At 46.1% G+C, this 26,978-nt stretch overlaps 1 protein-coding gene across 6 annotated transcripts in view; it reads left to right on the top strand.

Moving 5' to 3' along the window:
- Positions 1-26,978, top strand: part of PECAM1 (platelet and endothelial cell adhesion molecule 1) — a 90,921-nt gene that overhangs the window by 16,717 nt on the left and 47,226 nt on the right. For 5 of the 6 annotated variants that reach the window (XM_023212056.1, XM_023212060.2, XM_023212059.2 and 2 more), the window contains exons 2-5: positions 7,531-7,692; positions 7,779-7,805; positions 20,728-21,021; positions 23,746-24,051. In XM_023212056.1, coding sequence (XP_023067824.1) covers positions 7,575-7,692; positions 7,779-7,805; positions 20,728-21,021; positions 23,746-24,051 — 745 coding nt within the window. In that variant the 5' untranslated portion in view covers positions 7,531-7,574. Of the gene's footprint in view, positions 1-5,168; positions 5,283-7,530; positions 7,693-7,778; positions 7,806-20,727; positions 21,022-23,745; positions 24,052-26,978 lie in introns of all 6 variants that reach the window. The other variant, XM_023212057.1, reaches the window with a different exon arrangement.

Genomic DNA, 26,978 nt, shown 5'->3' with positions numbered 1-26,978 from the left:
GGTTGAAGTGGGCGGATTGCTTACGGTCAGGAGTTTGAGACCAGCCTGGCAAACATGGTGACACTCCGTCTCTACTAAAAATACAAAAATTAGCTGGGCATGGTGGTGCATGCCTGTGATCCCAGCTACTCGGGAGGCTGAGGCAGGAGAGTTGCTTGAACCCAGGAGGCAGAGGTTGCAGCAAGCCGAGATTGCGGCACTGCACTCCAGCCTGGGCAACAGGGCAAGACCCTGTCTCAAAAAAAAAAAAAAAAAAAAAATGCTAACTGATACACAGATGACAAATAAGCATGTGAAAACATGCTCTATATTGTTAGTCAATAAGAAAATGCATGTTGAAACCGTAATAAGATATTACTACACCCCCCACTAGAATGGCTAAAATTAAAGGCCTGCCAAGTGTTGGTGAGGGTGTGGAGCAACTGGGACTCAGGCACTGCTGATGGGAACGCAAAATGGCATAACCAGTTGGGAAAACAGTTTCTTAAAATATTAAACATACATACACCTATCGTATAATCCAGCTGCTTCATTCCTAGGTATTTACCCAAGAGAAATAAAAATATATGTCCATAAAAAGGTTTGTTCATAGCAGCTTTATCTGTAACTGTGTAAGATTGGAAACAGCCTAAATGTCCATCAGTAGGTGAATGGAGAGGCTGGGTGCACTAGCTCATGTCTGTAATCCCAGGGTTTGGGGAAGCTGAGGCGGGAGGATGGCTTGAGACCAGGAGTTCAAGACCAGCCTGGGTTACAAGAAAAACCTTGTCTCTAAAAAAAAAAAAAAAAAAATTAGAAAAAATAATGGATGAATAAATAAGTAAACTGTGGTGTGTTCATATAATGGACTGCTACTCAGCAGTGAAAAGGAATGAAATATTGATACATCCACCAACATGACAACATGGAGGAATCTCAAAATAATAGGATTACAATCTCACGCTTGTAATCCTAGCCCGTTTGGGAGGTCGAGGTAGATGGATCACGAGGTCAGGAGTTCAAGATCAGCCTGGCCAAGATGGTGAAACCCTGTCTCTACTAAAAATGCAAAAATTAGCCAGGCGTGGTGGCAGGCGCCTATAATCCCAGCTACTGGGGAGGCTGAGGCAGAGAATTGCTTGAACTCGGGAGGCGGAGGTTGCAGTGAGCTGAGATCGTGCCATTGTACTCCAGCCTGGGCGACAGAGAGAGACTCCGTCTCAAAAAAAAAAAAAAAAAAAGAGAAAAAAGACACACCAAAGATAATAATGATAATAATACAAGGTACATACTGTATGAATCTTTACAAAATTCCAGAACATGCAAACTCATCAGAAAGCAGATTAATCCTTGCAATGGGGAGGATGCAGAGGGCGAGGGAGACAAAGGGTACAGGAACCTTTCGGGGCGGCGGATGTATCTACTTCCTTGATTGTAGAGGTTGTTTCATCAGTATACACATGTCAACACTTTTCTAAGTGTATACTTTAAACATTTGCAGCTTATTGTATGTCAGTTATATAAAACTTCATAAAGCTGAACAGAAATTCAATTTCTTAATTAAACTTTCAAAGGTAATACTGCCGGGCACGGTGGCTCAAGCCTGTAATCCCAGCAGTTTGGGAGACTGAGGTGGGTGGATCACCTGAGGTCAGGAATTCAAGACCAGTCTGGCCAACATGGTGAAACCTCATCTCTACTAAAAATACAAAAATTAGCCGGGCATGGTGGCACATGCCTGTAGTCCCAGCTACTTGGGAGGCTGAGACATGAGAATCACTTGAACCCTGGAGGTGGAGGTTGCAGTGAGCTGAGATCACGCCACAGCCTGGGCGACAGAGCGAGACTCCGTCTCAAAACAAAACAAAAAAAAACGGTTAAAGGGTAATACAGTCACATGATTTAAAAACCAAAGTACAGAAAGCTTTACAAAAAAAAGTCCCCAAATGCTCAGTTTCTGCCATCCACCCCTCTGCCACAGATAATAAGAATCCTTTACATCCTTACTGACTTTCTACAAGTTGATGTTTACCCTCCCCTGCTGATGATAAACTATCCTAGTCTACTGTAAATAGCAAGTCAAACAAAGGTTAATACCCTTAGAGAGTCAGGTAAACCCTGGGCAGGCATGCAGTAATCACTTTTGCCTATTTCCAATTTCAGATACTTTTTCTTACATTATGGAAACTGTCTATTCATATTCTTTGCCCATTTTTCTATTGGATTGTTGGTCTTTTCTTTTTCTTCTTCTGGTTTCTTTTCTTTCTTTTAATCAGGCAGCCTCCCAAGCCAGAGTCGGCTTAGACAGACCTTCGATCTTTTTCTTCTTAATTTATGAATGTTCTTCACATACTGGGGAGGTTAGCTCTTTGTCCGTGATGTGAGTTGCAAACATTTATTCCAGTTAGTAGTTTTTCTCTTGACTCTTTTTTTTTTTTTTTTTTGGCAAAGCAGAACTTTTTTTTTCCCATAAAGTGCAATTTATCAATTAATTTTAAGGCTTCTGGATTTTAAGCTTTAGTTAAACCAGCCTCTGCCATTCAAGGTTGTAAGGACTTCTCTTGTGTTTTGTTTTCTTCTAGAACTCTTTTTTTTTTTTTTTTTTTTTTGTGAGACAGAGTCTTACTCTGTTGCCCACGCTGAAGTGCAGCGGCACAATCTTGGCTTATTGCAACCTCTGGCTCCCGGGTTCAAGTGATTCTCTTGCCTCAGCTTCCCAAGTAGCTGGGACTACAGGCATGTGCCACCACGCCTAGCTAATTTTTGTGATTTTTAGTAGAGACGGGGTTTCACTATAGGTGGGCCACGCTGGCCTTTGAACTCCTGACCTCAGGTGATCTGCCTGCCTCGGCCTCCCAAAGTGCTGGGATTACAAGCATGAGCCGCTGTGCCTGGCCTCTTCTAGAACTTGCATAGGTTTATTTGTACATTCATTATCATTGGTCCATTTGGAATGTATTCTGGTACATAGTGTGAATTATGGGATAGAATTTTTCAATTTTCTAAAGAAAAAAATTTATTTTTGAAATAAAGCTTTATTTTATCATGGTATCCTAAAAGTATTAGAATCATTTATGAAGCAATTGCCACATTTTAGAAATTTACTTTGGAACTTGGAGGCACGGGGTCTGGGGTCTCGGCATTTATCGCTATCATTTGAATGTCGCTCTGCAAAAGGTGCTTATTCTGCAATATCTAAAAGTTACCATTGAAGCCAAAATTTATCTTACTACTCATGGTGTTACCTTTTTTGTTCCCACATCACAATTTGGTAGATGGGTGAGGGTAATTTCCAGTAGGTTGCCAAAGAAGATAGCTTATAGTGGGGAATGGGGAACACCAAACAATAGCAAACAACGCAATGGAAAGCATTCCTTTAGAAATAAATGGGTAAAGTGTGTATTGCTGTTCAAGGCTCTTATCAAAACTTTCACTGAACCATAGGTCAGAGAGAGGAATTGTTTTCTAGCTGGAAGCCATTACTTCTTGGTTATTGCCCTGAGGTAGAGGAATCTGGTTTCAACTGTGGCCAGTTTTGTATCTGTCTTAGCTTTACCATGGGGAAGTCCTAGAGGGTGGCATTTCAGAAACAACATGGCACCCTAAAGGCAGGGATCATCTGATTCAGACAATACAGTAGCCTGTCTTCATCCATCCAGACAGTCATCCATTGCACTAATGCTTTTTCAACGTCTACTAGGTTCCAGGCACTGTGCCTGTCATCAAGGAGATTGCAGTCCATTTGGGGGAGGACAGGCCATTATGACACATTGTTTAATAAAAGTGTCCAGCCAGGTGTGGTGGCTCACGCCTGTAATCCCAGCACTTTCGGAGGCCGAGGCAGGCGGATCACTAGGTCAGGGGATCGAGACCATCCTGGCTAACATGGTGAAACCACGTCTCTACTAAAAATACAAAAAATTAGCCGGGCGTGGTGGTGGGCACCTGTAGTCCCAGCTACTCGGGAGGCTGAGGCAGGAGAATGGCGTGAACCTGGGAGGCGGAGCTTGCAGTAAGCTAATACCATGCCACTGCACTCCAGCCTGGGTGACAGAGTGAGACTCCGTCTCAGAAAATAAAAATAAAAATAAAGTCCAACAGCTGGGCACGGTGGCTCACACCTGTAATCTCAGCACTTTGGGAAGCCAAGGTGGGCGGATCACCTGAGGTCAGGAGTTCAAGACCAGCCTGGCTAACATGGTGAAACTCCATCTCTACTAAAAATACAAAAATTATCCAGGCACGGTGGCGCATGCCTGTAATCCTAGCTACTCAGGAGGCTGAGGTAGGAGAATTGCCTGAACCTGTGAGGCGGAGCCAAGATCACACCACTGCACTCCAGCCTGGGTGACAGAACAAGACTCCGTCTCAAAAAAAAACAAAAAGTGTCTGACAGAGGGAAAACCAGGCAGGTGACGGGGGTGCAGAGGAAGGGCAGCTCAGTCTGGGGAAGACAAGGAAAAATTCTGCAGAAATGGATTCCTGAACTGAGTTGGGAAGGTTGGGTAGGAATTTGCTTGGAAAGAAGTGGAGAGGCATTCCAAGTAGGGGAGCAGCCCCAGCAAAGGCACAGGCAGATGAAGAGTGCTGGGAACTAGAAATTCTAGCAGCCATAATGTAGGTGCAAGGAAGGAAGAGGTGAGAGACTAGGCTTGAAAGGTAAGCAAAGGCTTTTTATGGCGGGCTGTAAATTGACTTTTTCCTGTCTCAAACAGAGGAATGAAAGGAAATGATGTACATCTTCTTTTTTTTTTTTTGAGATGGCGTTTTGCTCTTGTTGCCCAGGCTGGAGTGCAGTGGCATAATCTCAGCTCACTGCAACCTCCACCTCCCAGGTTCAAGCGGTTCTCCTGCCTCAGCCTCCCGAGTAGCTGGGATTACAGGCATGTGCCAACACGCCTGATTAATTTTTGTATTTTTAGTAAAGATGGGATTTCTCCATGTTGGTCAGGCTGGTCTCGAACTCCTGACCTCAGGTGATCCGCCTGCCTTGGCCTCCCAAAGTGCTGGGATTACGGGCCTGAGCCACCGTGCCTGGCAGAAATGATGTATATCTTAGAAAGCTCCCACGTAGTGGCCCAGTAGAGTATGCATTTGTTTAGGGGTGCAGGCTGGAGGGGGGCCTCTCATAGGGCTGCGTATGTCATCCACACCAAAGGCCAGGGAGAGCTTACTAGTTCTGTTACCAGATGGTGCCGTGTAGGTCCAGGCTGTTGGTACCACGAACAAAGAATTGGACATGACACACGTACAAACAGCAAAGCAGCAAATGATTGATTAAGCACAGCGCCACTTGGAGAAGGGTGAGTGGGCTGGCCTGCGAGTGGTTATCAGCACTGGTTTGTTACATTTCATGGTCTTTTGCATGTTTTTCCTCACTTGCTTACTTGCCTTTCTCTTATTGCGCCTTAACCCTACTTTATTTCTTGTAAGCTCAACCTTGTTTACCCCCACTTTACCTCTTCTGACCAACTTGCCCATCTTTACTTTTATTTTTTGTGACCAAATAGCTACTGGAAGTCCTTCCAACTTGCTTCTCTTACCTTGCATGTCCCAACTTACTGCTTACTCCCTTATCTATTATATTACTTTCTGCGGCAATATTTGATAGATGCTTTAAATTACAGACTATAAACACCATAAAATATTAAGACGGTCTGAGAGATTTTGATGTGCTGTTAATATCCACCTGGTTTGCTTCTTTTCCAAAGCATCTCATAACTTTTGACTCTAACAAGTTAGATTTTTAGAAACTGATGCAAAGGGTCAGATTTCAGTAGTTTCTTTCTTTTTTTGAGATGGAGTTTTACTTCTGTCACCTAGGCCGGAGTGCAATGGTGCAATCTCAGCTCATGGCAACCTCTGCCTTCTGAGTTCTCCTGCCTCAGCCTCCTGAGTAGCTGGGATTATAGGTGCACACCTTCATGCCCGGCTAAGGCTAATTTTTGTATTTTTAGTAGAGACGGGGTTTCTCCCTGTTGGCCAGGTTGGTCTTGAACTCCTGACCTCAAGTCATCTGCTTGCCTCGGCCTCCCAAAGTGCTGGGATTACAGGCATGAGCCACCGCGCCTTGGCCAGATTCTAGTATTTTCTACCATCAAAATATCTATTACCCAATGAATAGTCCAAAGGCCAATTTGTTTTGTTTTGTTTTGTTTTGAGACAAAGTCTTGCTCTGTCACCCCAGGCTGGAGTGCAGTGGTTTGATCTCGGCTCACTATAACCACCACCTCCCAGGTTCAAGCGATTCTCCTGCCTCAGCCTCCCGGGTAGCTGGGATTATAGGCACGTGCCACTGTACCCAGCTAATTTTTGTATTTTTATTGGAGACAGGATTTCACCATGTTGGCCCGGCTGGTCTGAAACTCCTGACCTCAGGCAATCCAAATATTACAGCTATGAGCCACAATGCCTGGTCCCAAAGGTCAATCTTAAAGCTATAAGGTATTTTCTTTTAAAAGGAGTAGGAATAGTATATTTTGAGGCTTGAAGGAGTAAGAATAGTGTATTTTTAAGCTTGAAGTCATCTTCTAAAGGGTATGATATTGGGTGAACATGTCACTCCTTATTTCCATGGAGGAAGTTAAGTCTATTCTTTTTTTTTTTTTTTTGAGATGGAGTCTCCACTCTGTTGCCCAGGCTGGAGTACAATGGTGCGATCTCAGCTCACTGCAACCTCTGCCTCCCAGGTTCAAGCGATTCTCCTGACTCAGTCTCCCAGGTAGCTGGGATTACAGGCATGTGTCACCACACCTGGCTAATTTTTGTATTTTTTTTTTTAGTAGAGGTGGGGTTTCACCATGTTGGTCAGGCTGGTCTTGAACCCCTAACCTCGTGATCCGCTGCCTTGGCCTCTCAAAGTGCTGGGATTACAGGCGTGAGCCACTGCGCCCAGCTGTTAATTCTATTCTTACTGCTTACTTCCTTATTTCATATGTTCTTCTTCTACTATCTTACATCTTATGCTTTTGCTATAGCTAACCTACGCCCAGGGGTCCTCTTTGTCCACTACTTCCTCTGCTATTCTCCCGCCTCAGTTCCGCTGTGTTCCAAGCTCAGCCTTCCCTAGCAGCAGGTCTCTTTGACAAACCTGCAATTTTGGGGAAAAGCCAGCCCAGGAAAGGCAGGGGGCCCAGATTTATGCTGTGTGGGAAAAGTCCTCTTTAATAGGGGAAGGGGAGGACCGGAAAAGCAGAGAGATCTTTCTGGACGTCCTGGGAGAGAAACCCTCTGGGTGGAGGCTGGTGGTAGGGAGGAATCCCCTCACCATGCCATGAGAAGGGTCCCCAAACCCAAGCGAGACAGAGGGAGGTTTAAGAATGCCGAGGCAAATGTCACTTGTGCCTTGTTTTTTCCCTAAAGAAACTAAACAAAGCGGCCGCGATCGGTGGCCCCTCAGGAAGGCCGGTCATTTCCTGAGGAGATATCAGGCCAGCCCAGGCCCCATTGTTCCCGGTTTCCAGCCATGGCTGCCATTACCTGACCAGCGCCACAGCCGGTCTCCCTGCAGGCGCCGGGAGAAGTGACCAGAGTGGTTTCTGCTTTTCACAGGGCGGGTTTCTCAGCAGTGACTTGTGGGCAGTGCCTTCTGCTGAATGAGCCATGGCCCAAAGGCAGAACTAACTGTGCCTGCAGTCTTCACTCTCAGGATGCAGCCGAGGTGGGCCCGAGGGGCCACGATGTGGCTTGGAGTCCTGCTGACCCTTCTGCTCTGTGAGTGTTTACTCTCTTTCCACATCACTTTAACTCCATGAGCATCGAAGCTTCTGGAATCAACACGTTTCTTCTGTTTCTTGCAGGTTCAAGCCTTGAGGGTCACAAAAACTGTAAGTCTGATGTTTCCACTGTAACAGGTGTTTCTATCTGGTTTCCTCCCTTCTCTTCTGTGATGCCTAAAACGCATGTCAAATTGTTGGGGTTTGTTTGACATTACTAACAATTAAGGAAAAGATTCCAATTGAGAACTAAAGTTTATCCCATGTGGGCATTTTTAGAAAGGCTTAGATCTAAGCCAAGTTCTGGTCAGCGTGCTTTAGAAGTAGCATACGTTTCCTTGGCTGGTCTGAAGGTAGTAGTTTATCTTGATGAATTGTATAGTCAGTTACAGATCAAACTCCATGTTCTTTGTTCTCACTACTACACTTGACTAGTCTGAAAATATATTAAATTGTTGCAAAGTAATTGTGGGTTTTGTCATTTATTTTATTAAAAAATGGCAAAAAACACAATTATAAGTAGCATGCATTTTCTTTTTTTTTTTTGAGACAGAGTCTCTGTCACCCAGACTGGAGTGGAGTGGCACAATCTTGGCTCACTGCAGCCTCCACCTCCGGGGTTCAAGGGATTCTCCTGTCTCAGCCTCCTAAGTAGCTGGAATTACGGGCGTGCACCACCACGCCCAGCTAATTTTTGTATTTTTAGTAGAAATGGGGTTTCACCATGTTGGCCAGGCTGGTCTCGAACTCCTAACCTCAGGTGATCCGCCTGCCTCAGCCTTCCAAAGTACTGGGGATCACAGGTGTGAGCCACCGCGCCCGGCCTCACATTTTCTAGATTCCAGTGCATTGCTGTTTTTTGGGGATGGGGAGGTGATTTTATTTTGTTTTTTAATGAGCAATTCCATAATTAGTTTTTTGGTTTTTTTTTTTTTTTTAACCATAATGGCTTATTTGAATATTGTAAACTATCCCCAATTGTTTTTATTTGCAAATGAGATATAATTGATCTGTTAGACATATGAAGACAGATCCTAGTTTAAATTGTTGCTACTTTTTTACTCCTAAATGATAAAAATCACACACTGGAGCTCATTTTCCATTCACCTGTGAGACTACAAGTGTATCTATAATATTTTGTGTTTGCACATAGGGAAGGGGGGTGCTGCCTATCTTTGAAGCCTGGCTTATCTCCACTTTAGAGCTAATTTTGAACCTTTGTCTTGAGATGAGAGGGTTCTGTTCTGCTGCTTCTGGGACCACATGAATGAGGGGGCTCACTAGTGTTCTGGGGCTGTGAATAGAGGGAGAGGCCACAGAACGCTACTTCCTTGTCAGAAGTCACTGCAATCAGCAAAGAGCGGTGGTGACTGGGTTGCAGGCAAATTGCACAGCTCTTTGGAGGTGAAGTCCATGGGCAAGGCTAGCTGGTGAGTCAAGCTTCAGAGCAGTGGCCCCAGGCTGGGGAGGGCTAGTTGGCCACTGGCAAAGACACTCTGCCAGGCTTCTCTGCTCAACTGTACAGTGCTTCCTTGGGCATCTGATCCCCATGGCAACCCAGGGAGGCAGGATATCCATTATCTTCATAATTATCCTGCTGGACTGATGGTGTCACCAAGCCTCAGAAATAACCGATTTTACCAGCTGTGTTGGCTCACACCTGTAATCCCAGCACTTTGGGAGACCAAGGTGGTCGAATCACTTGAAGCTAGGAGTTCAAAACCAGCCTGGCCAACATAGTGAAACCCCATCTCTACTAAAAATACAAAAAATTAGCTGGACATGGTGGCACATGCCTGTAATCCCAGCTACTTGGGAGGCAGGGGCATGAGAATCGCTTGAACCCGGGAGGCACAGGTTCGGTAAGCCAAGATCGTGCCACTGCACTGCAGCCTGGGCAATGGAGCAGGACTTTGTCTCAGAAAAAAGAAAGAAAGAAAGAAAGAATCGATCTGTCCACGAGAGAGGCAGCTGACTGGGCACTGGCACTGGAACTTCTACTCTCTGAAGCCGCACCATTTGTCTGGAGCCATAAGCCTGACTCAAGTCTTTCAGACCAGTTTTACTTAACCTCTTTGAGCTATTTTCCCAATCTGTAACATGGGGATGATAAGAGAACTTCACGGGCATGAAGTGGGTATGAGGTTGAGACTGGACAAAAGGAGGTGATTCATTGGCCCCTGTCACGCAGTGATTGGTAAATGACAATGGTGTTTACTACACAGTCCTAGCCCACCTTTACAACTGTGGTTCCTGCCCCACCCACTCTCCCTTTGTCCACTCCAGCCCTGGTACCCTCCCAGACCACACCCTTTGGCCCAGACCCTGCCCTGCAGACACTCATGCTTTGGGGTTCCTCTTTTTCTCACCTGCAACATCCTGTTTCCCAAAACCGTGGTGCTCTCCCCTCTCCCGCTCCATCCCACATGGAAATCAATTGCTCCCTTCTTTGGGTTCCTAGAGAACGTTCTTTGTACCTTCAGGGAAGATGCTGGAACTGCAGAACGTGGCACAGGGAGCGACTCTCCCACTGCTTCCTGGGGCCTCTGCCTTGTTTTACACTCAAGGAAACAGATCTGGAGGCCACAAGGCACCAAGCGAGCAGGGTCAACACTGGGGGTGGACAGGGCAGGGACTGGAACCAGGTCTCCATTCCTTAGGCCCCACCAAGGCCAGCATTTGCAGTGCATGGCCTGCAGGCTTGCTCTGCGTCTCCCGCTCTGTGGCTGGGGTCCTGGGACAGCCTCAGTCCTTTCCCTTCCTATCATCTCAGGCCTCCTTTTTCCCCCCCATACCTCACTGCAGCTGCCTCACCTCAGTGGGTGACTGCTGCTCCATCTTCACCTAGAAAACAGTCATCTGAAGGGAACTCCCTCAACTTCCCGCCTGGGCCTGGCTGCTGGCTTATCAGCCTCCCCACCCATCCTCTCGGCTTCCCTCCCGGCCTGGGAGGACATGTGCACTCCGCTCCTCAGCTGATCGGGGCCAGCCAGGCTGAGCCCCTCCGTCACCCCCAGGACCCCACACCTACTTGCGTTCATGTCCCTCTCCCCTACCACCACTTGTAGAATCTCTATTTCTGCTTCTGGCTCTGTTCTCTCAGTGTACAGACACGAATGGGAACTCTTTTTTTAGGAAAAAGAAAAAGCACATGCAGGCACCCAGCCCCACCATTTATCTTGTGTCCCCCACATCTGGTCTTTCTAGTTTCCTTTTTCAGTCGAACCTCTCTGAAAGTTAGTTTATAATCTGTCCTTACCCCCGTCACCTCTCAGATACCCCTCGCCTCCCAGCAGCCTGGCCTCAGGCCCCACTTCTCCGGGTGTTGGGTCTCCTCTGGCTGAGGGGTCACCAAGGACCACCTGATGCCAGATGCAATGGACACTTCCAGCCCTCAGCTCCCCGTACCCCTTTCCTGCCTTTGACTTTTGATCATGCCCCAAAGCCTCCCTCCTTGACCTTCTCCATCCTCTTCCCTGCTTTATCTCCTCCCTCTCCAACAAACCCTCCTCCTTCTCCCCCAGAGCTGACTTTGAACTTACTTTGTCTTCTCCTGGAGTCTGAACCCCTGGTCTCTGCAGGCTCCTGGTCTTATCCTCCCTGGAGACCAGCTCCTCTCTCAACACCTCCACGTTCCCCCCTCCCCTAAATCCACACGCCTCCCACCTTCACAGTCCAGCCCTGGCCTCTGCCTTGAGCCTCCAGCTAACACAGGCTGACCTTTGATGTCTCCTCCTGGTCCTCCTACTGGCCCCTGGCACCCAGCTGTACCACCATCACTTTGTCTTCCTTCCTTATCTTTTTCTGTTTTTTGTTTGTTTGTTTATTTAGTTTTAGTTTTGTTTTTGTTTTTGTAGAGACTAGGGTCTCATTTTGTTGCCCAGGCTGGTCTCGAACTCCTGGACTTAAGCCATCCTCCTGCCTTGGCCTCCCAAAGTGCTGGGATAACAGACATGAGCCACCACACCCAGCTGCGTGTAGCATTTTCTATTTTAGTTTGGTGGCACACACATCCTCCTGGGAATCTAATCCAGGAAGTTTATCTTCCATTCTTTCAACCCCATATCCAGTCAAACAAAATCTTTTTTAAAATTGTGGTAAAATACAAAATCTTTTTTTAAATTGTGGTAAAATAATATAACATTTATTATTAATGACATTTAGTACATTCACAGTGTTGTGCAACCATCACCATTGTCTAGTTCTAGAACATTTTGTTTCTTTTTTTTTTTTTTGAGACAGAGTCTCACTCTTGTCGCCCAGGCTGGAGTGCAGTGGTTGGATCTCAGCTCACTGCAACCTTCACCTCCCAGATTCAAGCAATTCTCCTGCCTCAGCTTCCTGAGTAGCTGCAATTACAGGCACGCACCACCATGCCCGGCTAATTTTTGTAATTTTAGTAGAGACGAGGTTTCACCATGTTGGCCAGGCTGTTCTCAAACTCCTGACCTTAAGTGATCACCTGCCTCGGCCTCCCAAAGTGCTGGGATTCTTTCTAGAACATTTTCAACACCCCAGAAACAAGTCCTGTTGAGTCCGCTCAAGACATCCCCAGCCTATCCTTCCCTCATCCCCACTGCACCCACCTAGCTCAGGCCTCATCAGCTTTCACCTGGACCACTTCCAGGTTGTTTACTGGCCTCGGGTGCTGTCGCACCCCTCCTGACACCTTCAGGACAGGGCCCAGCTTATCAGCACAGCAGGCTGGCCCTCCATTCTGGCACCACAGACCCAGCCACCTGGCCTCTCTAGCCCCACACTCTGGTTTCTGTAATGAGCCATGCCCAGAATGCACTGATTTCTCACACCCCTGTGTCCTGGTACACGCTGTTCTCCTACCTGGAGCACCCCACTACCTGTCCTTGGCCTGGCAGGTTCAGTTCAGTGGTCACTTCCTTCAGACTCCTTGACCTCTCCTGGGCAGCCCTTCCTCTTGGTGCTTACTGATGTCACTGGAGTCCAGCTATGTGGGCCCCGCCAACCTTCGCTCTTTGGGACAGCAAAGATGATTTCTTATTTACTCTGTCAGCCCAGCACCTGGCACAGGTGCTCGACACATGTCTCATTGATGGGAACTTGAACTGAACTTGGAGATGCTTGAGATTCGGGTAGGAAGATGGCTCAGCGTGCTCTCTGATGAGCACAGAAGTTCATCAGGGGCTCTGTACTTCGTGGCTCCCAGTAATTTTCCTGATGAGGGTGGGCAGCCCCTCCTTCTCCTGCACCCTCCACTTTCTCTCTGAGTCATTTCCAGGTTGAGGGCCAGGTGGCTGGCCGACTCATGGTGCCGCATGTTTCCAGGGAGCGCCACCATCCATTGATGAGTGGCCTTGAGGTCAAGGTCCCACTGTTTTAGCATTTTGGGGTTTGGCACTGTGGTCACTGGCTGTTCCGTGGTGACTTGACAACTTTGGATCCTTCTCCATCAACCTTCATCTCTCGAGGTTGAAAAGATCTGACCTCTTTAGGCTGTCCCACAGTCCCACCCTTCATCACATTAGTCCTGAACCTTTTTGGGTTCAGTAAGGAAATCTGTGGGCTCTCTCTCCAGAAAAAGCACACATTTGCACACAATTGGAGGTAGTTGATGAGCCTCCTTAACACCCACCCATGCGCCTCCCAGGGCCCATGTCCCCCATGTTGTGAATGTGAATAGTCACTGTGTAAATAGTGAGACCTCCAGGCAGTAATTCAGTTTGGCTGGGCTTGGCTGGTTTATTTAAAAAGAAGATAATGTTTTCCATATTATCAAAACAAGTATCAAGTAGAGACTTTTGAAGTTTGGTTGCATGGCATATTTGTTACTTACTGCTGCTTAGCAATTTACCTAAAACTTACTGGCTTAAGATAACACAGATTTATTATCCCGAAGTTTCTGAGGGTCAGGAATGCAGGAGTGGCTGAGTTGGGTGGTGCTGGCTGGCACCGGGTCTCATTAGATCGTGCAGATAAATTGTTGGTCAGGGTTGCGGTTTATCTGAAGGCTTGACTGAGTCTGGAGAATCTGCTTCCGAGCTCACTCCTGTGGCTATGGGCTGGAGGCCTTAGTTCCTCATCCTGGGGGCTGTCCACAGGGCTACTCATGACATGACTGCTGGCTTTGCCCAGAATGAGGGATCCCAGACAGGAGAAGAGAGTGGCCAGGATAAAAACTGCATTGTCTTTTATTACCTGATGGAGTATTTTGTTGGTTGATGTTAATGTGGGAGGCTACCACATGTAAGTGTGATGAGCAGAGGGCAAGGATCATTGTGGGGGCATCTTGAAGAGCAGCTATAGCAAGGGAGGTGGTGGTTGTTGTGGCAGTAAAAACTAGGCCACTGTTTTTGTTGTTTTGTCAGTGATATTTGTGTTAAGATGAAGGGCTGAGACTCATATCTTGATAGATTTTATAAAATGCTTTTCCTTTTTCCATCCTGCCCTCTCTTTTCCCTTGTCTGTTCAAGCTAGCCATAGGAATGTGGTGTTCCTGCCAGTGCATATATTGAGTTCGTTTGTTGTTAATTAATTTATTTTTTGAGATGGAGTTTTTGCTCTACTGCCCAGGCTGGAGTGCAGGGGCGCGATCTTGGCTCACTGCAACCTCTACCTCCTGGGTTCAAGTGATTCTCCTGCCTCAGCCTCCTGAGTAGCTGGGATTACAGGTGCCCGCTACCATGCCTGGCTAATTTTTGTATTTTTAGTAGAGGTGAGGTTTCACCATGTTGGCCAGCGGGTCTCAAACTCTTGACCTCAGGTGATCCACCTGCCTAGGCCTCCCAAAGAGCTGGGATTACAGGTGTGAGCCACCATGCCCACCTGAGTTTGTTTCTTTGAGCAGATGATGTGTGTTAGAGTTGCTTATAAAAGCAAGATGGTGGAAGTGCCCTGTGCTAGTGGGTACCAGCCCCACTAAAAAAACCACTGCTTGGTGCTTTCGTCAAATTTGCTTTAAAATTGTTTTTTAAAAAGGGAGGGCTTTTATAAAAATCAAATGAACTAGGACTGGTCAGTAGGAGGCTCAGGCAAGGATTGTGCTGAGGCTGGATGGCCCAGAGTAGGAAGAGTTGTGGAGTGCAGACTGAGCTCCCCAAGGGCAGACTGCCAGCCTCACTGTTCTCTGAACCCCCACTGTGGCGGACAATGCTTGGCACAGAAAAACCCCCTTAAATGTTTGCTATGAATGGTGCTAAGGAAGAAGGCAGAGAATGTCAACCAGAGGCCAGGCACTGGGCAGTATATACACGGCCCCTTCTGTGCCCTCAGCCACTTTGGTGCAGTCACTGTTTAGGTTAAAGATACCGGAGAAGGCAGGTATTCGTGTTCTTATTTTGTAGGTGGAGACATGGTGGCCCAGAGAGGTTAGATAACTCCCAAGATCACCCAGCTAAGGACTGTGGGATCAGGGGTTTGAACCTGGCGTGTCTGACTCCCTTCTGTATCCAGCACTGTCTGCTGGTCTAGGGCATGACCAGCCAGGGATGGGAGCTGGTTCAGTAAACAGGAGAGCAGATGAACGACTCGTGTGGAGAGTGATTTGTTTTTTCTAAGACCTGCCTAGCGGGCACAAAAGAACCAGCGGGTAGGCAAGTGTAGGAGCAAAACTGCAAGTTTATTTTGGTAACCTAAGGTGTGGAGGAGAAGTCTGTCGGCCTCCAGCAAAGGAGGCCGGCAGAGTCCCCCGGTGGGGCTCTCTGACAGACTTCCCACAGTCCCGACATCCTGACAGGACTGGGGCTGTGAGAAGGCCGCGTGGCTCACTGGCCAAGAGTGGCTTTTCTAGGAGTGGGAGGGCAATAGGCGGGGCACGGGCGTGTCCGGGGGCGTTCCGCAGGTGCGACCAGGTAAATCTTGGTCTCTTCGGAATGACGTCACCTGGCGCATGCCCAGTTGATCTGCACCTTCCCAGGCGCCTGCTGCATTTTCGCGCGCGGGAAGAGTTGGGGGTGGGGGGGGATGAAGAACCCGGAAGTGCACCATCTTGCCTCCGTTCGTCCAAACAGAGAGCACGCAGTGGAGTGAGCAAAACTGGGAGGCTGGATAAGTCACTATAAATTAACCTGAAAATGTTAAATATGGTTTTTGTTTTGTTTTTGTTTTATTTATTTTTTTGAGATGGAGTCTAGCTTTGTTGCCCAGGCTGGAGTGCAGTGGTGTGATCTCGGCTCACTGCAATCTCCGCCTGTTGGGTTCAAGTGATTCTCCTGCCCCAGCTTCCCTAGTAGCTGGGATTATAGGCACCTGCCACCATACCTGGCTAGTTTTTGTATTCTTTGGTAGAGACGGGGTTTCACCATGTTAGCCAGGAGGCTGGTCTTGAACTCCTGACCTCAAGGGATCTGCCCACCTCAGCCTCCCAAAGTTCTGGGATTACAGGCATGAGCCAACACGCCCAGCCTTAAATATGGTTTTTATTTGAAAAAAAAAAAAAAAAAAAAAAAAAGCCCTAGAAACATGGAGTGGAGACACAGCTTTAAAGTTCTGAATAGTTGATTTTCGGCTCATGCCTGTAATACCAGCACTTGGGGAGGCTGAGGCAGGACGATTGCTTGAGGCCAGGAGTTTAAGAATAGCCTGGACAACATAGTAAGATCCCATCTCTAAAAAATTAAAATTAAAAAATAAAAAAGTGTTGACTTTATTTCTGAAACTGGAAGAATCTATCTAACATTTCTCAAGCACTTTATAGGTGCCAGGAACTCTAAGTACTTAAACTCAGGTTCTCATTTATACTTGCGTTCCTTGTGCCTATTGTATGGATAAGCAAACTGAGGCTCAGAGGAATTTACGGGCTTGCCAAAGGTCACACAGCTTTGTTGGTAGCAGAGATGAGATTTGGCCCAGGTCTGGCTCCATGCACTTGATTTCTGCTCTCCTGTTTGAGTCACTGGAATACACAGCATAGCTTAAAATGAAGGAGGAAGTACTGAAGAGGTCATGGAAGGAGACCTAACTGTCTCTGAGAAGGAAGAGATTGGATGGGAGGGAACTATATTAATTGAGGGGTGCAGAGAAATTAATATGGTCCAAAGAAAAAAAAATTTTTTTGACATGGAGTTTTGCTCTTGTTGCCCAGGCTGGAGTGCAATGGCATGACCTTGACTCACTGCAACCTCTGCCTCCTGGGTTCAAGCAGTTCTCCTGCCTCAGCCTCCCAAGTAGCTGGGATTACAGGCGTCTACCACCACACCCAGCTAATTTTGTATTTTCAGTAGAGACAGGGTTTCGCCATGTTGACCAGGCTGGTCTTGAACTCCTGACCTCAAGTGATCCACCTGCCTCAGCCTCCCAAAGTGCTGGGATTACAGGCATAAGCCACTGTGCCCAGCTGGTCCAAAGAAAATTTTGTGTCGAGAGCCCATCCAGCAGGCTTCTTAAATCAGGAGCTTGTAAGTTGCACATAAAGACAAAAAAGAGAGTTCCAAAGAGTAATGCTGGGGGAAATGACTTGAATTTAAACCATCACCTCGTTTCACCTCATGGACTGATCAGACGGCAGTTTTGTTGTTGTTGTTGTTAAATTAATTGCTCAGAATATAGCAGCAGACACAAACTGTGGTACTTATTTTAAAATTGCAGATTAAATTTCAATTACCCATAAAAGGCCTAACTTTGTTAAAAGACAGGGAAAGGATAGGTTTTGCCAGTATCTCTGGCCAGCTAGCTAACTTTTTTCTTATTCCAGAAAAACGACTTGGGACCACTTATTAAAATTATGTATTGTTGTTTAACAAGATACAATTAATGAGAAAATCAGGATGAGAGAAAAATAAAGGCAGGGAAATAAAGCCATGGCCCGTTTAGCACAAAACACATCCCAAAGATTGCTAGAAGCAGAGGTGAAATTTTGGCTGTGTGTTAGCAATCAAAGCAAAAAGGGGAACAAGGTCCATTAGAACATTCCCAGAATCCACAAGATAGAAATAAATCAGTCGTTCACCATAAACACAGTGTTTCCTGGTGCTGTTGGAACACTTTGTGAAATTAGGGACAACATCTCATCAACATCCCAGACCAACATCCCAAAAGACCATTTCTTAATAGCTTGCATCTGTGCTTCTCCCATAGTCCCTCCCTCCAGAGATGACCACTATGCTGACTTGTAAAATATGAATCTTATATCCAGCCACCTTTCTTTTTTTGTTTGTTTGTTTGTGTTTTTGCATACAGAGTATTGTTCTGTCACCCAGTGGAGTGTTGTGATCTCAGCTCACTGCAACCTCTGCCTCCCAGGTTCAAGTGATTCTCCTGCCTCAGCCTCCCAAGTAGCTGGGATTATGGGTGCATGCCACCATATCTAGCTAATTTTTGTATTTTTGGTAGAGATGGAGTTTCACCATGTTAGCCAGGCTGGTCTCGAACTCCTGGCCTCCCAAAATGCCGGGATTACAGGTGTGAGCTGCCATTCCCGGCCTTATCCAGCCACCTTTCTAAACTCACATTTATTTCAAATAATTTTTCTATAGACTCTTTGAGGTTTTTACATATCATATCATCTGTCTTTGAGAGTTTTAAACATTTGACTGCTCCATTCACTCACAAATTTAAATAAAAAAATGTAAATTCCATGATTGCATTATTCACACTTCATGGAGATAGATGGGGGACTAACAAAGCATACCAGACATAGTCACTTTCCATCCCAGGTCCAGATGCTGGATAGATAGCTTCCTTGAGAATGGGCATGTAGAAATTTCTGGGGGGACATGTAGGGATTTGGGAAAAACACCTGGTTTTATGGTCATGGGCTTTCAGTACATTTTTTTCCAAATCCCCTACAGATCAGTTACTTTTTATTTATTTATTTATTTATTTTAGTGTTTTTTTTAGATGGAGTTTCGCTCTTGTTGCCCAGGCTGGAGTGCAATGGTGCGATCTCGGCTCACTGCAACCTCTGCCTCTGTGCTCAAGCGATTCTCCTGCCTCAGCCTACTAAGTAGCTGGGATTACAGACATGTGCCACCACACCTGGCTAATTTCGTACTTTTAGTAGAGACAGGGTTTCATCGTGTTAGTCGGGCTGGTCTCAAACTCCTGACCTCAGGTAACTCACCCACCTTGGCCTCTCAAAGCACTGGGAATACAGCTGTGAGCCACTGCACCCAGCCTCTTTTCTTTTCTTTCTTTTTTTTTTTTTTTTTTTTGAGGCAGAATCTAACTCTGTCACCTAGGCTGGAGTGCACTGGCATGATCATGGCTCACCTCAGCCTCGACCTCCCAGGCTCAGGTGATCCTCCCACCTCAGCCTCCTGAGTAGCTGGGACTACAGATGCATGCCACTATGCCTGGCTGATTTTTTTGTATTTTTGTAGAGTCAGGGTTTTGCCATGTTGCCCAGGCTGGTCTCGAACTTCTGGGCTCAAGCAATCTTCCTGCCTCAGCCTCCCAAAATGCTGGGATTACAGGCGTGAGCCACTGCATCTGGCTTCATCCGTATTTTTTTAGCCGTGTATAGAACATGAGATGTTTGAAGTTGTTTTCTGACAGGAATTTGGAGAGTGAATATTTTATGGTGCTGATTAAACCCGGATTCTTGTGCTTGGAAAAGAGAACCACAGGGAAGATAGTGAGTGCTTTGAGATATGTCAAGGGGTATAACTAGGACCACAGGTGGGCTGCAAAAGCACCTACAGGCATTGCCAAGAGGATCTTCAAAAAGAAGGCCACCCTGGTCTGGTCTGAAGTTTGGATACAAGTCCTGACCCATGGGCATGGTTCAGGATCTTCTAGCCTGGAAAATTTTCAGGGCAGTGGCTCACAACCAACCAACTGACAAAAACACGGCAATAGCTAGAGAGCACCCAGTTTTAAGCAATCCACCCTTCTGTCAGCCTGCTACCGTGAATGGGCCTCAACATGTGATCCGTAGTTAGCTGAATTCTATTGACAGCCTACAGTTGCTGGATATAAGCCAATTGTGTTCTGGGGACATCGGCCAGAAATGACACTATTGGCCAGTTGACCCAGAGCCTAATTCCTGGCAGAGATTGGAGAGCTGGTTGAGCATTGTAGCTGTTTTGGGTTTTAACTGGAGATTCCTGTCGTGGGCAGAGGGGAATCTGTAGTCTTTGTTTCTTGGTAGCAGGTGAGGCTGAAAATGCAAGTAGCAGCCTAAAAACTGGTTTCAAGTCCTCACCATCTGGTGAAACCTCAGGGCCCATCAGATAGAAAATGCCAGCTGGGACTGTGCTAATTTGGTAAGGCCTGGGTGGAGAAGGAGGGCCTGGGTATGACCATCTGGTTTTGGAATGGAGGTAGCGGTAATTTATTAAGCACTTAATGTATATCGGGCACTGTACAGGAGATGTTCTGGCTGCTCTCCTGTATGTTTCCTGCAAAGACCTAATGAGATATGACTACCCCATCCAACAGGTAAGGAAACTGAGCTCAGAGAAGTTAGCTGCCCAGGGTCACACAGTACATTATAAGGCAGGACTTGAACATTTGACTGCTTGAATCCTGTGCTCCCTCCAGGGGTCAAGCAAGATGTGGCAGCTCACAGGATACCTACATCTTTTTTTTTTTTTTTTTTTTTTGAGACAGAGTCTCACTCTGTCGCCCAGGCTGGAGTGCAGTGGTGCAATCTCGCCTCACTGCAACCCCTGCCTCCCAGGTTCAAGTGATTCTTGTATCTCAGCCTCTCAAGTAGCTGGGATTACAGGCATGCACCACCACACCTGGCTAATTTTTGTATTTTTTAGTAGAGAGGGGGTTTCACAATGTTGGCCAGGCTGGTCTCGAACTGCTAACCTCGGGTGATCTGCCCACGCCTCCCAAAGTGCTGGGATTATAGGCGTGAGCCACCATGCCTAGCTCTACATCTTTATCGTACTCTGCTCCTTTGCCTTGGTGGGAAAAGTTGCAGCTTAGTACCAACTGCCTCCTGCTTGAGCCACTATGCACTGTTACTATCAGCCTGGCCCTGCTGGCATGTAGGACCCCTGGACTCAATACTGCATAGGATGGGATAAGATCACATCTGATGTGGTGAAGGTCACTGGGATGATGTTTCTGAGATAACGGGTATGTCTGCCTTCCTTCCCTTTGCATTTAGCTTTCACAATCAACAGTGTCGACATGAAGAGCCTGCCAGACTGGACGGTGCAAAATGGGAAGAACCTGACCCTGCAGTGCTGCGCGGATGTCAGCACCACCTCTCATGTCAAGCCTCAGCACCAGATGCTGTTCTATAAGGATGACGTGCTGTTTTACAACATCTCCTCCATGAATAGCACAGAGAGTTATTTTATTCCTGAAGCCCGGGTCTATGACTCAGGGACGTACAAATGTACTGTGATTGTGAACAACAAAGAGAAAACCACATCAGAGTACCAGGTGTTGGTGAGAGGTGAGTCCTTGGAACTAAGCACAGGCAAGCAGATGGAGCATAACACAGTGGTGTGAATAACAGCTGTGAATGAATAGTGACGCTGGACTTAACTCTCCACCCATCACCCTCTCATTCATCTGCCTGGCATTTTCCTTACCTGAAAATGTAAGCACTAGATATAGTTCCAATAGGCCAGACTATTTTTTTTTCTTTCTTTTTTGAGATGGAGTCTCACTCTGTCGCCCAGGCTGGAGTGCAGTGGCGTTATCTCTGCTCACTGCAACCTCCACCTCCCAGGTTCAAGCGATTCTCCTGCCTCAGTCTCCCAAGTAGTTGGGATTACAGGTGTGTGCCACCATGCCTGCCTAATTTTGTATTTTTAGTAGAGACGGCGTTTCACTATGTAGGTCAGGCTGGTCTCGAACTCCTGACCTCAAGTGATCCACCTACTTTGGCCTCCCAAAGTGCTTCAACATCTCATCTCATAAATTACGATTTCTTCCTCAAAACTCAACTCAGGCCAGGCACAGTGGCTCACGCTTGTAATCCCAGCACTTTGGGTGGCTGAGGCAGATGAATCACGAGGTCAGGAGATCGAGACCATCCTGGCTAACACAATGTAACCCCGTCTCTACTAAAAATACAAAAAATTAGCCGGGCATGGTGGCGGGTGCCTATAGTCCCAACTAGTCAGGAGGCTGAGACAGGAGAATGGCATGAACCCGGGAGGCAGAGCTTGCAGTGAGCGGAGATAACGCCACTACACTCCAGCCTGGGTGCTAGAACGAGACTCCATCTCAAAAAAAAGACTCAACTCAATGATGTCTTCTCTTTTCAAAACAAAATTGATCTACCCGAGGGTGCCAGTCATTACAGCTCTGATGCTCTCTCTACATTCAATGGTATTTGTGTGTATAAAGGCCACAGCAGTGTGTTAAGACACTGCTTTCAGCAGTCACTCTGCCTGGGTTACAATCTGGCAAGTCCCTTAACAGCTCTAAACTTCAAAATCCTTACCAGTAAAAGGAAGATAACAAGACCCAGTTCAGGCAATTATTGAGAGGGTTAAAAGCTGTCATGTGGGTAGAGTGCTTAGCAAAATTTCCAGCACCTAGTGAGTTCCTAATAAATGGAAATTTATTTATTTATTTTGAGACAGAGTCGTCCTCCGTCGCCCAGGCTAAAGTGCAATGGTGCAACATTGGCTCACTGCAACCTTCGCCTCCTGGGTTCAAGCAATTCTCCCGTCTGAGCCTCCCAAGAAACTTGGATTTCAGGCACGCGCCACTGTGCCTAGATAATTTTTTGTATTTTTAGTAAAGACGGGATTTTACCATGTTGGCCAGGCTGGTCTCGAACTCCTGACCTCAAGTGATTTACCCGCCTTGGCCTCCCAGAGTGTTGGGATTACAGGCGTGAGCCACCATGCCCGGTCCACAAATTTCCTATTTCACTCAGTATTGCCATCCTTTCTTACACATCTGTCTGCTCTTCTGGATAGTGAAATTGTAAAGACAGAGACGGTGGTTGGTTTATTTTTATATCTTGAACAATGAATCTGGCTCATAGTAGGCATTCAGTCAATGTTCATGGAATAAATTAAACTCAGTCCTAGCCTGTGGCTGCGTTCAATAAAGGGTAACAACAATCACAGTGACACTGACAAATACTGACTACCTTTCCCCTCTAAGCATCATCTGTTGGGAATCCGATTGTGTCCTCTTCCCAATGGGAGTATAAACCATTGAAAACACCAACTACATCTTGACCATATTTTATTTTTTTAATTAATTTTTTAAAATTTATTTTATTTTATTTTATTTTGAGACAGAGTCTTACTCTGTTGCCCAGGCTGGAGGGCAGTGGCGTGATCTCAGCTCACTGCAACCTCTGTCTTCGGGGTTCAAGCAGTTCTCCTGCCTCAGCCTCCCAAGTAGCTGGGATTACAGGTGCCTGCCACCATGCCCGGCTAAGTTTTTGTATTTTTAGTAGAGACAGGGTTTCGCCATGTTGGCCAGGCTGGTCTCGAACTCCTGACCTCAGGTGAGCCCCCTGCCTCAGCCTCCCAAAGTGTTGGGATTACAGATGTGAGCCACCTTGCGTGGCCTTAGTGGTGATTTCTGTGATTTTGGTGCACCCATCACCTGAGCAGTGTACACTGTACCCAGTGTGTAGTCTTTCATCCCTCGCCCCACTCCCACTCTTTCCCCTGAGTCCCCAGAGTCCATTGTGTCATTCTTATGCCTTTGCTTCCTCATATATTAACTCCCATTGAGCATATTTTATATTTTTTCTTTTCTTTTCTTTTTTGAGACAGGGTCTCTGTTGCCCAGGCTGGAGTGCAGTGGTGAGCTCACTGCTCACTGCCACCTCAACCTCCTGGACTGAAGCAATTCTCCCACCTTGGCCTCCCAAGTAGCTGGGACTATCAGTGCGCACTACTAACTACTACTGGCTAATTTTTAATTTTTTTGTAGATATGGCATTTCACTGTGTTGCCCAGGCTGGTCTCAAACTCCTGGGCTCAAGAGATCCACCCACCTCAGCCTCCAGATTCTATATTTTTCAAAGTACCTGGTACTGTGCTGGGTACATACCTGTTCAGTTATTACCTGGTAGGTCACACTGGGTATTCAGAGAACGAAAAAGAGTCCCCTCATGGGTCAACTACAGTCACTCAGCGGAGGGAGGCTTGTGTCTCTCAATCAGGCTGATACTGACAGACTTTCTCTTTCCCCATAGGAGTGCCCAGTCCCAGGGTGACACTGGACAAGAAAGAGGCCATCCAAGGTGGAGTCGTGAGGGTCAACTGTTCCGTCCCAGAGGAAAAGGCCCCAATACACTTCACAATTGAAAAACTTGAACTAAATAAAAAAATGGCCAAGCAAAAAAGAGAGAAGACTTCTCGGGACCAGAATTTTGTGATGCTGGAATTCCCCATTGAGGAACAGGACCGCGTTTTATCCTTCCGATGTCAAGCTAGGATCATTGCTGGGATCCACGTGCAGACCTCAGAATCCACCAAGAGTGAACTGGTCACCGTAAGGGGTCAGAGTCCTGCTCCCTTTCTCATCGTTCTTTGTGGTTTCTGGTTTGGCATGGGGAGAAAGAACCCAGAACTGGAAAGGGGTTGGGCCTTCTGACTGGGCTGTTGTTCTCAGGACTTAAGACCTGTTCTTAATCATTTTAAGCCAGTTATTTTTCAAGCTTTTTTGACTGTGATACAATTAAATTGCATGTAATTTTTCAAACGAGAGTTTCGCCAACAACCCTTTACTCTTAATATATATGATGCTTTTTGTTTGGTTGGTTTGGTTTTTTGTGTGTGTTTTTTGTTTTTTTTTGAGACAGAGTCTCGCTCTGTCGCCCAGGCTGGAGTGCAGTGGCGTGATCTTGGCTCAGTGCAGCCTCTGCCTCCTGGGTTCAAGCAATTCTTATGCCTCAGCCTCCAGAGAAGCTGGGATTACAGGTGTGTACCACCACGCCTGACTAATTTTTGTATTTTTAGTAGAGATGGGGTTTCTCCATGTTGGTCAGGCTGGTCTCGAACTCCCAACCTGAGGTGATCCGCCTGCCTCAGCCTCCCAAAGTGCTGGGATTACAGGCATGAACCACCACAGCTGGCCTGTGCATTTTCAGTTAAAAACTTCAGCATGAGGCCAGGCATGGTGGCTCACGTCTGTAATCCCAGCACTTTGGGAGGCCGAGGCAGGTGGATCACCTGAAGTCAGGAGTTTGAGACCAGCCTGGACAGCATGGTGAAACCTTGTCTCTACTAAAAATACAAAAATTAGCCAAGTGTGGTGGTGGGCACCTGTAGTCCCAGCTACTCTGGAGGCTGAGGCAGGAGGATCACTTGAACCTGGGAGGTGGAGGTTGCAGTGAGCCACCGTGTCACTGTACTCCAGCCTGGGTGATTGAGTGAGACTCCATCTCAAAACAACAGCAACAACAAAAACTTCAGCATGAAAAACTTATCATGAAATAAAAAGACAAATGACAAACTGGAGAAAATATTTGCGTAGTACCTTTGACAAAGAGCTAATTCCTTTAATTTATAAAAGGTTTGGCTGACTGTGCCTGGCTCAATATTGCCAAAGTGCTAGACATTGCCAAAGTGCTCTTCAAGATGGCTGAACATTTTCATCAGAAGTGATGCTAGTGTTTGTTTCCCCACATCCTTACCAACAGAGTCTTTCTTTCTTTTTCTTTCTTTCTTTCTTTCTCTCTCTCTCTCTCTTTCTTTCTTTCTTTCTTTCTTTCTTTCTTTCTTTCCTTCCTTCCTTCCTTCCTTTCCTTCCTTCCTTCCTTCCTTCCTTCCTTCCTTCCTTCCTTCTTTCTTTCTTTCTTTCTTTCTCTTTTCTTTCTTTCTTTCTTTCTCTTTTCTTTCTTTCTTTCTTTCTTTCTTTCTTTCTTTCTTTCTTTCTTTCTTTCTTTCTTTCTTTCTTTCTTTCTTTCTTTCTTTCTTTCCTTCCTTCCTTCCTTCCTTCCTTCCTTCCTTCCTTCCTTCCTTCCTTCCTTCTTTCCTTCCTTCTTTCCTTCCTTCCTTCTTTCTCTCTCTTTCTCTCTCTCTCTTTCTTTCTTTTTTTCTAAATAGAGATTAGGGTCTTGCTATGTTGACCAGGCTGTTCTCGAACTCCTGGCCTCAAGTGATCCTCCCATCTCGGCCTCCCAAAGTGCTAGTATTGCAGGCATGAGCCACTGTGCCTGGTCCCAACAGAGTATTTCAATGTTTTGTTATTTTTGGCAATCTAGTTGAGGTATAGTGATATATAACATTGTTGTGGTGATTTGTATTTCTTTAGTTTTTAGTGAGGTTGAGTTTGTTTATTCATCTATTACATTTTTTTTCCGGTAAATCGCCTATTCATATATGTCTTGTCATTTTTATTGTGAATCACAAAACTCCAGTGCCATAAAGAAACAGGATAGGTAAATTTGACTAAAGTCATTTTTATTGTTCCTGATTGGATTTGTTCAAGCCCTTTATTTTATTTTTATTTGTTTATTTTTTTTTGAGATGGAGTCTCACTCTGTCGCCTAGGCTGGGGTGCAGTGGCACGATCTGAACTCACTGCAACCTCTGCCCACCAGGTTCAAGTGATTCTCCTGCCTCAGCCTCCCGAGTATCTGGGATTACAGGCGCCTGCCACCACGCCCAGCTAATTTTTGTATTTTTAGTAGAGACAGAGTTTCACCATCTTGGCCAGGCTGGTCTTAAACTCCTGACCTCGTAATCCACCCACCTCGGCCTCTCAAAGTACTGGGATTACAGGTGTGAACCACTGCGCCTGCCCCCTTTATTTTATTTTAAAAAATATTTTATAATATGTTTTTTTGAGATGGAGGGTCTCACCATGTTTCCTAGGCTGATCTTAAACTCCTTAGCTCAGGCAGTTCTCCTGCCTCAGCCTCCCAAAGTGCTGGAGTTGCAGGCGTGAGCCACCACCCCCAGCTGAGTCTTTTATAAATTAATTAGTTATTTTGTCAGTGATATTATGCAAATATTTTCTCTAGTTTGTCATTTTTCTTTTAGTTTAATGATAAGTTTTCCATGCTGAAGTTTTTAATCTTCAGTTAGTCAAATTTACCTGTTGTGTTTCTTTATGGCGCCTCAGTTTTGTGATTCATACTTAAAAATCTTGACATACATACTTCGCATGTCAAGATTATTAAAGGAAAAAAACGCATCTATGTTTTCTTTTCCTGTGCTGTGGTTTCACTTCTTTTTCCCCTGCATTTAAATATCTGGTGCATCTGGAGTTGATCTGGGTGAAAGAAAAACACCCTTCAGCTATTATTAAGGTTCCCCCAGAAGACCTAAAATTTGAGAGTCCTAAAACATGTAAAGGATGCCTTCCCCTTTTTTACTTTTACTTGAGAAGTCATATGCTATTATTTTATGATAACTTCTTATTATGAATTGACTTCATAATGTTAAAAAATCACTAATGAATATTAAAGTATTAGATTAC

The sequence above is a fragment of the Piliocolobus tephrosceles genome, chromosome 16 (genome assembly GCF_002776525.5).
Source record: "Piliocolobus tephrosceles isolate RC106 chromosome 16, ASM277652v3, whole genome shotgun sequence".
Classification (NCBI taxonomy): domain Eukaryota; kingdom Metazoa; phylum Chordata; class Mammalia; order Primates; family Cercopithecidae; genus Piliocolobus; species Piliocolobus tephrosceles.
Note: the sequence above shows the minus strand (reverse complement) of the source record. Positions and strands in the feature narration are given on the sequence as shown.